The 13,959-nt window shown below is 34.0% G+C and overlaps 1 protein-coding gene across 1 annotated transcript in view; it reads right to left on the bottom strand.

The window, feature by feature from the left end:
- Positions 1-13,959, bottom strand: part of MAN2A1 (mannosidase alpha class 2A member 1) — a 107,570-nt gene that overhangs the window by 40,650 nt on the left and 52,961 nt on the right. Inside the window, exon 12 of the mRNA XM_059492214.1 lies at positions 13,882-13,949. Coding sequence (XP_059348197.1) covers positions 13,882-13,949 — 68 coding nt within the window. The remainder of the gene's footprint in view (positions 1-13,881; positions 13,950-13,959) is intronic.

Raw genomic sequence — 13,959 nt, forward strand, 5'->3', positions numbered from 1 at the left:
ATTTTATTTGGAAAAAAAGAGCTACACCTCAATTAAGCTGTATCATTGCAAAGACTCTCACAAAGAGTTGAATGTATTAATATGCTGTGGTTGCATTACAGAGAGAAGCAACTTGATAATATTTAAAGTTTTCTATTCCTTATCTTAAGGCAAAAACATCATGAGTATTACCACCTTTCAAAAAAAGCAAGCAAATATTTCCTTTTCATTATTCAGGTCTTTGGCAACAACACCAATAAAATAATTTAGGTTTACATCCTTCATTCAGTTAAAGAGTGAAGGGTTTTAATGGCTATCAGTAAAAATTAATATGAAAAATTTTATCCGAAATATTTTACTTTAGAGGCACCATTATGTCCAAGAGTCAGCCATAATTTATTTTGTTTATTCAGGAAATCTAAGAATGCTAAAACTATGCTAAAATAAACTGCATTGGTACAAAAACCATGACTAAACCACTCACACAGAGACCATGCATTTCACCTCTGCACTGGGAGCAAGAGTTAACTGCTCCCAGCCCATTCAAAAAACAGAAGTTATTGTAGATTTGAGCTCTTAATCCTAAATTGGATGCATCACAAATATTTGAAATTTAAGAAAAGCAAACCCTGACAACTTTTCAGACAGATTTGGAAAGATATACCTTGAATTCTTTTACTCCCATACTTTTTGGGTCTCTGAAATTCCAAACAGGTATCTTTTAGTCACAGAAGCATGACCAGCTTCCCTACATAATCTAATATTAATAACATTAATAAACTCTATTAAATGCATACATACAAGAATATTTTCAGCAGATTTTCCTGTAGTACAAGATTTAACTCATTGTGGAACATTTTCAGCAAGAGCTGGAACGCTCCCCTCCCCTCCCACCCCACTGCTTCTTACTTTAAATACTTTTTAAATTAAGAAAATATGTCAACTGCTGTAGCGATATTTACAGACAAAAATATGAATAAAGATTATTTATTTAGATCTCTAACAACTCTAATCTCTGCCTCCTAAAAGAATATTTTTCCTAAACAGAAGAGCTTCAGTATTTCAAAAGATCACTGTTTTCTGTTTCTCCTATGTACATAAACATATAGGCATATATGCTGATACATACATTTACTGGTAACACCTGCAATACACCATAATTAGGATTTCCTTTTGAAGTTCATTCATCCTTCCTTCACAAGGGATGCATTCAATTAAGGTGGGAAACCACAACTCACTACTAGTAAATATCAGAGCATCAAAAGTGATAAGGGCTTATTCAAAAACCACCTTTCAAGGCACATGGGATTTACAGTTCAAGACAACACTGTTCACTGTTCAGCAGAGTAACTTCATTCAAGTACATCTGGACAACCAATTCCTTGAGGACCTCTAGCTCAGACTGACCAATTTTACTAAAATTTGTACAGCAAACTTTCTGAGATGGATAGGAGCATTTCCCATTATAAACGGTTTTATCAGAGTCAGTTCTTTGGACCCATAAGCACAATTTTAATGCCAAGTTACACAAACAAAACCTTCAAAGCTGATTAGTTTCTTTCACTCTTCTCCTATAAAGACCAAGGTAAAAACCACCTAAGTGGTGAAAAAAAAATGCAACAAGTACACCCAAATCTGAGAAAAGATATGAGCCATGAAGCTAAATTATATACTATATCAGTGATCTTCCAGTGAAGAACAGAAGAGAAGAAACAGATGCATGTGAGTTCTGAAAGGAACAAGAGAGAAGTAATGAAAACAGTTTTAAAGGCTTTATGCTATAGAGAAAAGGAATTTAAGTAACTACATATGTCAATAGTTACCAGAAAGGCTGTTGGGTTAGAAACCACAATTCACCTAGAAAAGTAACATGAGTTCTTGACTCTTGATGGACTTCGATAGAACTTTAAAACTGTAAACAACACTGAAATTCTCTAAAAAAAAAGTTAATCTCACTGGGTAATAGAATCAAAACTGTCTCACATCTTAAAATTGCAAGAAAAAATTGCTTTGAAAATGGGAGAAGAGTCAGTAGGTAGTAACCTACTGACTCTTCTTAATTACTGAACACTGATGTGTTAAGATAAACTCAGATTTGATATTTAAACTGCGTAAAGCACTGCTTGCCATGGTAGCTTCCAAAAATACCATTAAAAAAATCAAAACTATGAGACTTCTGATGTATGGCGGAATTTCAACAAAAAAGCCCCCAAAAGTCCAAGAAAATGAGAATCCTAAGAAACTGTAATGAATTGCCATTACATAGATGCATGTCTTAGGGGATGGAGGTACATGGAAGGAAAAGAATGCAGACCATCTATTTGAACCAGACACTTATCTGTTCATTGTGCAAATATGTACAGCCTCCCCCGAAGAAAAGATGATTGTTATTTTTGCATTGAAGCCCAAGAAAACATCAAGATACTTTTTTCCTCTTTTTTTTAAAAGTACAGAATAAAACCGTAAGTAACTTGAGCACAAAAATTACTCCCCTGTTATTTATAAAGCTCTCTCCTTGCTGTAGGAAAACTGGGAAAAACATGGAATAAAACCTAACATTAACCATTCCCTTTTCTTAAGAAGGAAAACTCTACTGAATACTTTGAATACTTACTCCAACTGGTAGGTAAAAAAAAAAAAAAAAAGTCAAGTAGTTACCTGGCTCTTTTCAAAACTCTAATGGTCCCTCATGTAAGGGTCAAAGCCTCCTCAGTCAAGAGTATGAATAACATGACATTTTAAGTACGGGGTCTCCTCATCCATTTTGTATGCTTTTCTGCTAGGAATTACTAAAGATGACCTATAAAATATAATTATAGAGCCTATAAAATAATTGTTCTGGAAATAAGTGCCATATATTCAATCTTCAGGATATTATCTGTTCATAGTGCTCCTCTGGTTATACAGAAATTACACATTTTCCAATATCTCAATCCATGCTCTGTTCTTAATATTCCTTTAGGAAAAAAACTCATCAAAAGCCAACTGTGCAGGCTCATGATTGTGATACTCTCCTTGGCAGCAGATTAATGCTTTTTTTCCTACAGCTCTTCTATCAGTTACTAAATTGGGCTTCAGAAGCTGTGTGTTTCACAGGGCTTCAAGACACTTTTCAGTTCTATTCAAAATTCATTTTGTAAGAAATTTAGGCAACAGAGAAAGTTTTGGAGAAAGTTACTCAAACCCTCATGCATGAAAATCTTCTGACCAATGTCCTCCACTTGCTGAAAGTATTTGAGTCTGACTCATAGACCAATTTCAAAGAAAATTTGACTCAGCAGGTATTTTAAACTATCCTTATTTCCCCCTCTGTGAAATTAATATTTATTTCTCAAATGTAAAATATTCTCATGATTTCAACCAAATTATACTACTTCTACTGCATGTTATTGCAAATACTGAACTTCATGTCTCTGTGCACCTTGAGCTATTATCAGTGACATCTGATCCACAACCTTCTTTCAACAGGGGAAAACTACTTAAAAAAAAAAAAAAGGAAACAAAAGGAAACAAAATCAGCAATATTCATTAGATACATCAGAGCTTTTTCTGGGTTCTTTTCCAGAAGGGGAAGTACACTTCCAATGTTAAAGCATACCAACCAATTTACAGAAATCTGATGTTAGGGATTTAGAGATTTAGAAACAGAATTTCTGGGGAATGAGGAGAGAGAGAGAGGGGTGTAGAGAAGTAAAGGTAAAACACAGGATTTTCCAGTATGAGGAAATTTCTTGATCCTTTGCATTCCTACAGAGAACTGATCTGTTGCTACCAATCCACACAGTCAGTATGAGTAGTTACTGCACTGCTCAATACTCCTCACCGCATGTGAAATCCACCTATCTATGGTAATAGTAATTTTTAAAAAATCACCAAAAAAGACCTCCACAACCCCCACAAACATCACTCTGCAAACATTTAATGCATAAAACAGTTAAAATGGTAGCAGTCAGACAGTCCGTCATCATAAGTGATACAAAAACACTCCAGCTTTTACAACAGATTTGCCAAGTGACAAAATAACTTTTGTCAGAGGAAAAAACCTTTTTGTCCTGACCAGAAAATTCCATTTTTTCTGTACAATATACAATAAATTGCTGTGCTTGTGCACAACAATTCTTAAGCAGAAATATTCTCTCATTAGAGCTACCAGCTCGTATACAAACACCATGCAGCCTTTAAAATCACTGGAAGGTCTCACATGTCTTAAAACAGTCCCTTTTTCTCCTTATTCCACCTGGTCAAACAGAGGTCTATGCACAAAACAGACTGTTCTATAACCTTAGATCATGTTAGGTACTACAAAATACCCCTTTTCCACTGTGACTCCCAAGAGTAAACTGAGGAGACAAAGGAAAATCCAGATATTAACAAAATCCCCTGTGGACTAGGAGGTTGCTGTAGCTTGACCTCTTAGATAAAATGAGAAATCAGAAGGGCAAACTTTGAAAAATGCTGCAGTTGCTATTCTTGAAAAAGTCCAAATCTGATTATATTGTTTTGCAGCTCTAGCACCAGTTTTTCTAATACAATATTACATTTTTTATTATTTTAAACAACATTTTCTCCAATTATGTCTTCCTATTTTCCACTGTATGTACAATGACTGTTTGTAACAAACCTGCATGCATTTATAGACTTATCTTCCTTACTATCAGTCTTTACAAACTAAATAGATGATGCTCTTGATGCACTTCGGTACTGTCTTTGACTTAGTGATCCTGCTTTCCTATTAACTCTTCCCAGCTTCTCACCCCATATTTTTGATGAAGTCTTCATCACTCTTGAGTACAGCACACTATTTCAGCTGCATTTTACAAAGAACATTTCCATTTAAATCATCCAAGAGCAAACTTGGCTTTGATACCATACAAGCAACTCTCTCAGTGCCATCTTCTGTCATACCTAGTGTTCTTCTGCTTCACTAATGTCCATTTGGTCAGTCCACACCTTATTTTTCAATGTGATGTGCAATATTCCACTTTCCTGCTTCTTTGATTATGAAATATATCTCCACTTTACCAAGACAGTTTTAAATACTAATCCTATATAGAGTGGTAGTTGCCAGTATGACATCAACTTTTATAATCTATTTACATTCTACTCTGTTAGCATGACAGATAGAAAATTACTTGTGACTTTAATATCTTGCCTAAAGAAGTCCTTACTTGTTTTTCGGCCTTACTTTGCACAAAAAAATTCCACCCTACTTAGATTGATTTAATTTGGATTTAGATTTGATGTAGATTTTTCAGATTGGATTTAATTTGAATAATACATGATATCCAACATTTACCAATGAACATTTATCAATGAACATTTAGAAAACAGCTGGGCAATCAACAAGTCTGTCTATTAACTGAATGAAGGTAGCACAAAGTTAAGGTCAAAGCAACATACGAAACTACAGTGAATGGTGCTTAATCAACACACCTAATAATATTAAAATAATTTCCATAGTTTCTAGAGATTAAATATACCTCCTCTGAGACACAGTAGATACTGAAACCATTTGTATGCATAACTATACAATCTTAGACATTTAATTAAATTGAAAAGTCTTTTGTTTATGATTAGGACCTAGGCTCTCAGATACAGTGTCAGATGTAAACACAAAATCTGGAGCAGAAGGAATATGGGTGGTTTATTAAAAATCAAGTTAAACAAACAGCTTTCTATTAAGCCAGAGAAAAGCAGGTTCTTCCCCAAAAGAAGATTTCAATATCTTCCCCCAAGGGTCTTTTAATTGACTGGATAAAGTCAAAGGAGATTTATCCGTTTACCTAACAATATTAAATAACTGCTACTACGTTCCTCTATATCACATTCAGATAAGCATCTCATAAATTCATCAATACTAACACAAATGTAACAAGAAAAGAAAATCACTTTACATCAAAGCAGCAAATTATAATCCATTTAATCTGTTCATTCTAGAGTAAAATATTGATCTTGAATATATATATAATAAAATCTTATAATATATGAAGAAATACTTGGATTTTTCCCTCTTCTTAAATAAGACATCTTTTGAAGTTTATGAATAATAACCTTCATAAGAGCTAATAGAATGGTAATCTTAACCTCAAATTACCAGCAAACAACATAAATTTGTGTTACTTTTGCAAGGTGGCAACAGAACCTATTATCCAGGGATCAGCTTTTCTTTATACTATTAAACTGATGACATCAAGAAATGAGGAGATACTTCCAATAAATAACTAAATTCACAAGAATCTACTTCAGTAGAGTTGCAACTAACACAATGCAATGCCATAATTATAACACCATTTGAAAAGAAAAATGTAGTTTAGAAATAGAGCTACGCTAAAATTACATATTATTTCCAAAAGTAGTAATGTCTGACAGTTCTGGTTAACATACAAATAAAAAAACCCCAGTGATTCTGTGCTTATAAAAAAATAATCTTAGCTTGACATTTCAGAATCACTGTAGGAATACCCTTCCTAATGACAACGCCAAATCTGAACTTCAGACTCATTAATAAAGCTGAGACAACATGCATTCCTATGAATTCTCTCCTTTATAACTCTACAGAGAAATCTTTATAATATCCATTGGTCGTGTAAAAGGCGCAGCATTAGGCAGACAATAGGCACACAATCCATCCCTCCACTCTCACAGGAAACAGGACCTTTGTGTGGCTTTCTCAAGAACAAACCATGGAACAACCTCAAGAAAACAGCATTCACAAAAAACACAGACAACAGCACAGCAAGAACTATATATTTCGAGAACACGAAAAAAATCAACATCAACCTAAGACAAGACTTTTAAATGTTATGTACCTACTACATATGCCAGATACACATACTTCCTATGATTTAGATGGATTGTAGTGGCACATATATCCTAATCTGGAGCACATAACTACTCTCCAATTAAGGATAAAAGGATTAAGTCCAAAGGCACTATTTTAAATTTTTCTTTTACCACAAAGTTGTGAGATGTTCTGAGGTCCAAGATGGGCTTGAAGCCCCCTGACTTTTTCAGGATCAGGAAGTACCTTCACTAAAATCCTTTCCTTGTTCCTCTTGTAGTGCAGGCTTTATAAATCTGCATTTAGAAGGGAAAAAAAATCTGGTTCAGAAGAGCAGAAAGACTTTTAAGTATTCCATATCACTTCAGTCTGTGCCTTGAGAGCCTTGGACTAACTACAATATTGCCTCAAGGTAACTCCAGTAAAAAGGCTGAAGGGGCCAGTGCCTGGAAAAAAAAGAAATAATACACAAATGTACTAATATACTGAAAATATGTATATGCTATTTCCAAAGCTTCTTCAACAAGTACATGCATTGGATGCAGATCTTTCAGCTGTATTCAATCATTCACTACCATGCTCCTTCATAATGATCACTTTCTGTGCTTTGAAAACAAGCTCAGGCTTTTCCTTCCCATAGAGTATGTTTAATTCACCTCTTTCTTCTGCATTTCACAATATTTCCACTGCAGTGCTCTCAGAGGAAACCAGAAATTTATTGTAAGACCTAATTGTCATATTTTATTTAAATCTTGTAATTTTTTATAGCTACTGAAGCATCAAACACCTTCACTGCCTGATTGTACTGGTACTGCAAACCCCCACAAAAGATGCTGATATTCCATGTATTGAAATGAAAGGACTAAATTTGCAACTTGGAAAAACAGTAAAGATCCTATGAATCCTACAAACTAAGAACTTATTTACTGGTTTAATTTTGCAGTGGCAATTTCAAATACACTCAGTAGACAAAAACATTTAGAACAGACTGTCATTGGTTCATCCACAGTAAGACCAAAAACTGAAAAAAAGTTTGATGTATAAGAATTTTTATACACTAAAAATTAATCTTTAAAAGTTTGAAATGTAACAACTTTTAGAATAACTTGAATTCAGAAGCATAGCATTCAAAAAATGAGTTTTAAAAAATAAAAATTATTTCCACAAAAAGCTTTGAAGTACAATTAATTGCAAATCAAAGTTGCTTTTTTCTTCTTCATAATGAAAAATTATCGTACCTCAAAAAATGTACCACCATTCAATTTTAAAGCCCTCAAACAAAACCAGGCATTCATGTTGTTTTGTTTTTAGACTTCATAGATAACTTTTAATGAGATGTCAATTACCAGTGCCTGGAGTCAGTTCTGAGATAAGCCTGTATGAATTACATTTTTTAACTTTTTTTAACACAAAAAGTAGAAAACTCACACAGAAAATCCAGAAATCTCTGAAAAACTATTATGACCTTACAAAAAGAATGAGAATAAAGGATCAAGGTGCTGTGAAACTCTTCCATACCCCTCACTTCCTGTCCCATTAGACATTGTCAATGGAGAGTTTGCTGGTTTGGTCATAAAGATATTTGCACAGCTAAGTTCCACCTAAAAAACAGAATGAATGAATGCATCATGCTTTTTTGTTCAATTTGAATGAGCACCACTTTTAACGGAGTGATTTTTACTGAAACAGTTATTTCCAGTTCACATTTAGCAACATTTCAAGATTCAGACGTGTGAGTCAGCCAAGCATTTCATTGCCTCTGCAACAGCTCTTCCATCATGAAAACCAAGGAGAATGCTTTTTAAATATCCAATCAATTTAGTCAAAATGACCTTGAGTTTACTACAAACAGAACATGTTCCTGGCCGTTACAGTTCACCTGAAATCTAGTAAATTGATCAGGCAGCTGAACACTGAGATTAACACTTTAAAGTAATTTTCAAAAAACCATTAGGTTGCATCCAACTTAAGCAGCTGGGGTATTGGAAATTAAATGCAGGCTCTTCATATATCACCTCTAAAGTGTTTTCTAATTTTTCACCTACTTGCACTACTGTGCGCTTAATAGAAGGGCTTAATTATGCATTGTTTCTTAATAGAAGCAGCGAGTATTAAGGCTTGACTGAATGAGTATTCATCCTGCCCACCTCCCTGAAAGATACTAATACAGAGGTTTCACTTAAACACACAAGATTGTGCATTTTGTGATCACTAGTTCATCCAATTAAAACTTAGAAGTATTGTTTTGGTTAGTGTTTGTTTGTTTGCTTGTTTTTTCAAGATCTGTTTTCTTCTCTGGGAAACAGGTGTGCACATTAACAGGGCATGAATTGCTACAAATATGTATGAACACATCTTAAATGTTACTGCATTCTTTTCTGTTTTCTTTAAATTTGTTTTTTTTCTTCATTGAGTTTCAAAAATACCTTTTCTTCCACTGTCCTTTTTTTCCCCAGCTGTTTTGGAGTATAACCAGGAATATATGCCTCTGAAATCATGCAAGCATAAAAGGAATTTAAGATGTTTATTATTAAAATGTCAAATGCGGCTGGAGAGTCCTTCTAAAGGGAATGGGAAAGGAAACAAAAAAATCACCACCAAAGCAGAAGTTGCCAAATGAAGAATATTACCCTGATCCAGTCACATTCTAAGCTCACAAAGACACAGTTATGGCATGTGACTAACAAAGTTTCCTTCTCAAATTATTCTTGCTGTAGTCATCCAACCAAACACAGTACCATACCCATTGCTGTGTCAAAAATTTTTTACTTTGGTACATTATTCTCTATTGCATATTAAAGTTAGCAATATTGCTTTAATTTCTGCATTAAAGTCCTGTGTTGAGAAAGCAGTGAATACCCTGCCAAGTGAATTTTTGAAAATATTATCAAGTTGAAAAATTATAGAGGTAAATTAGGATTTTCTTTCTGAAAAAATACCACGCATTTTGGACCTAATGGTATAAACAAAACTTATTCCAAAACTTTATTAAATACAACTTTATGCTAAAACCTGCTCATGGATAACAAAGTCAGGATAACAGCCAAGATTATTTTGTAGCCTCTATTTGAAAAAAGGAAATATTCTTTTATAACGTGGATATCACTAAACTGCTTTGACAGATTTTTGAAGAAATAATTTATATCCTCCCATAATTAATCCTCTGGGCAACCTAAATATTTCAGCTAATGGAAACAGCTAGCTAAGCTATTTTATAGTCTGCTAAGACATAAAACTGGCCTGATAAGAAGGTTACCATATCATATTGTTCCTCTAAGATCAGTTGACAAAAGTAATTTGTGGGAAAATTACAAGAATAGCTGGTAGAGCACAAAAAAATCCTAAATAGATGATTTTTTTTTTTTTTTTTAGTTTTTCACTACCATAGTGTCTTCAGTTCAGATAGGATAGAGTGCAGTGGAACTCAGTATTGAAACTGCCCAGGCAGGTATGTGAAGGTTCAAGAGTTAAAACGAGAAGGGGGAAGAAGAGATAAAACCTAATTGCCATTGTTAGGCCTTTTCACTATGATTCACCATATTGAGCCAAACAAGACCACTACAAGATGCAAGCTGGTGCTGACACCCAATCCAGTCATTTGGTCGTGTAGCATGCTCCCCTGCAATGCTGTGTCCAGAAAACAGCACAGATAGGAATAGCTGGAAAACCCCTCGCCTCACAGTCAGCGTGCCCTTGATCTGCTGCTGACAGCCTAAACAACAGCAGCTCCAAACACACCCCCCACCCACCAAGTCCAGTGAGGGCAAGCCTTTTGCCTTTCAGAAACTATGAGCTCTGGTAGACTGTTCCTGAAAACCTATTATTATACTAAATAGCTGGGCAGTAAGAGAGTATGAGCCAGCATCCAGTTTAGCAGCACACTCAATGGGCTTTGTCTCCAAGACATGCAGTAATTTTAAACTTCAGAGCAAGACAGAAGTAGTTCCATATCTAGTTGGATATTTTCTTGTGAAAGCTCCATTTTTCAGCTAAACAAAATATTTTTTAAAAAATCATGTATATTAATTTATCAGTTAAAAGGGATTTAGTGTCATTAAAGACTCCATAATTTCAGTATTCAAAAGCCTGATCATTAGCCCACTTAGTCATCCTGAGGTCATGGAGTCAAAGACCTAAAATATCCTGTACACCTATTTCATCAAAATTAACACATTACTTTAAAAATACATTTCTGGATTCATTAGGATATCACAACAGCACTACAGAGAAAAGATGCACAGGTGTGGGCAGAAACAATACCAAAGAGGTTACAGGTGGCACCTGCTTAGAAGCAGTTTGAAATATAATTCTCAACTACACAACAATATGGAGATACTTCACACTGGAACATTAACAACTGAATGAGAGATTTCTTCCTGCTTTCTTTTCTTCCATGTAATCGAGTTGTCCTAGGTCTCCTGTACAGTCTGTCAGATCAGTTTTCACTACCAACTACAACTTCCATGAGCAGTGAAGAGAACACTTAACTAAAAATACACAAAAGGAAGGATGGATGAAACAGGCAAAAGGCACACTACCAACTATGGTCCTGTAGAAAGCTGATATATTTGTAATCAGTAAAATAAGGAAAAACAAAAGAAAAACTCTGAAATTTGAAAAGCCATTATGAGTTTCCCATCAGCAGTGTCCCTCTAAAAGCACAGGTGATATGACCCACACTTATGTAAGAATAACCAAGATAGAATACAGATTTTTTTTAAATTCTGACACAGAAATGCAAAAATATGAAAAGCTAAATAGCCAATCAAAGAAAAGCTGAATAGCCAATCAAAATCAAACACCTTGCCAGTTACACTGATTTAATTTCTATGCCACATAATGACATATTAGAACACACTAGCAGAAAGAAAACCAGAGATTCAATTACACATAGAGGAATAATAAAGAAGATTAAGAACAGAAGATAAGCAAATAACAAAGTTTTGGTGAAGATTAGTTTTTAAAGTCTGCTGATGCTCCAAAATTTTAAATGGAAAAAAACCAGTTTCCTTTTTAAAAGCTTTAAAGTTTGAAGTTCAAGCATAGTAATTCTTAATAATAGATTTATTGAGTTGAGTTTAAGCTTCTACTGAAAATAGCATTTCTCATGAAATGCTACAATAAAATTCAGATGCAATCATAATAATCATATATTAGATTTAACCAGTAGTTACAGCGACATCTTACATACCACTTTTCCCAATGGTAATAAATTTAGTGGAGATTCAGACTACAACCAGAGATAAAGTTAGAAGCCTAAAGAAACTAAGCTAATTTTAATAAGCAAAAACAGCTTAACAAAGAGATATTCAAATGAACATTTTAACAACAAATGAAACATGAAGTACTGTACAGTTAAGTAAAACATTTATGTGAAACACTTTCAAAGTTTTCTAAAAAGGATATTAAAAAAAACAGGATTTAGTCAGTAATATCAATATTTTCTTATAATATTTTTTTGCCCTTTCTGTCTCCTTTTTCCCCTCTTCAATCTTTTTCCCATATTTCTGACTGCAGACTTTGGGACATATATCATACCTTATATGACTGTATGGTATCTTCACAACACCAGATAACAAAGTTAGCAATTTTCTACTAGCACTATTTTCTTAGTAAGCTAAGACCAGTTTAGAGACTACCAGCAGTAGCCAGAATAATATTATTGGTAATGTCATGTATATCTATTTAATTTACAAGTCAGAAGGGGGGAAAAAAGGGGCAAATATCTGAAATTAATTAAGATCAAAAAGGGGAAAACTTACTTAGCATATTATGCAGAGACAAAAGTGGAACACTGTATGCAAACAAAAGGAAAAGTGGAACACTATATGCAAACAAAAGGTGTATTAGGGGATGAAAAGAGCACAGGGAAAATTTCAACAGCTAACCTAGGTAAGGAGAGCAAAGGCAACAAATCTACCCTCAAACAGCAAAGAAAATCTACATCATAAGTTGCTTCCAACCAAGTGCTTATATACTACATATACAATCCTCTTCCAGTGAAGAAACCTGAGGAAATAATTTTGAAAAGCTAAAACATTATTGTTAAATAAATAAGCACCTGAGTTCTTGGTCATTTTGGACAACTTTAAGATAATCTATTAGCATCTCTATAGCACTCCAATAAGAGAAGTCCTATTTTAAAAGCATTCTTTAGAGAAAAGCATACACTAGACACATTATGTATATTTAGTGCTGGAAGACTGAAGACAGCTTCTCCTGAAAGGTCACAAGAACTAAACGTTACTCACTTTCTTAAACGATTCTAACTATATATATATACACTTCAGCAGTTAGTCGGCTGAATAGTCGGACATCTGCATCAATTAAGCAAGTAAGTCTTATTAGTTTGCCACTAGAACTAGAGAAATCAGATACTAACATCAGGAAAAACAGCATTCACTGCTTTTTGAATGAATCTTAAATCTTCTGTTCTGTAAGCAAAAACCTTGCATTATTTGATTTACACAGACAGCAGTTTTCATATCCAGACATCTTATTCACTTTATTTGGATGAGCCACTTTAAATGAATGTGTACATTATTTCAGGTGGGATACTGAGTGTTCATGGACATAGCAGGATGCCAATTTCAGCAGAATACCCTACAATTACATATAAAAAAAAAATAACTCTTCTTAATAGAACAGTAAGTTGGAGTTAAGAAAAAACCGAATCCTAGTTTATCTTCCACTTGATTTTTAAAATCAATTCAGAATTTATAAACTGTGATTTTTAGGCCTTATAAAAATTTAACATTTTGCTCACAGAGTTAACTGAGGCACCTGTAATTCTGCCTATTTAGAATCTTCTATTGCTTCTCTCAAGCACAATCTATTTAGTATTACAATGCTGTAAAAGCACACAGAAACAGAACACTTACTTCAGCTGTGGTATGTGAGAAATGCCTATAGTTTTAACATGCTGTGTCCTCTTTCAGTGAGACATAATAATATTAGCATAATTTCCCAGAGTAACTTATTAATTTTATTTTTTTTTTTGTTCTATTTTGGGCAATATTTGGGAAAAAAAAGGGAAATGGCATAAAAAACTACTTACTAGGTAGTGAAAACATATATTGCTAAAAGAATTGCATACACTGAGTAATATATAAATTATTTACCTTGGTTGCAATGTCAGCTTTATAACTGTCTTGCGTGGCAAAGAATCTTGAGAAGCCTGAACATCATCCTACAAGAGA

The sequence above is a fragment of the Ammospiza nelsoni genome, chromosome Z, assembly GCF_027579445.1.
Source record: "Ammospiza nelsoni isolate bAmmNel1 chromosome Z, bAmmNel1.pri, whole genome shotgun sequence".
NCBI classification, from domain to species: domain Eukaryota; kingdom Metazoa; phylum Chordata; class Aves; order Passeriformes; family Passerellidae; genus Ammospiza; species Ammospiza nelsoni.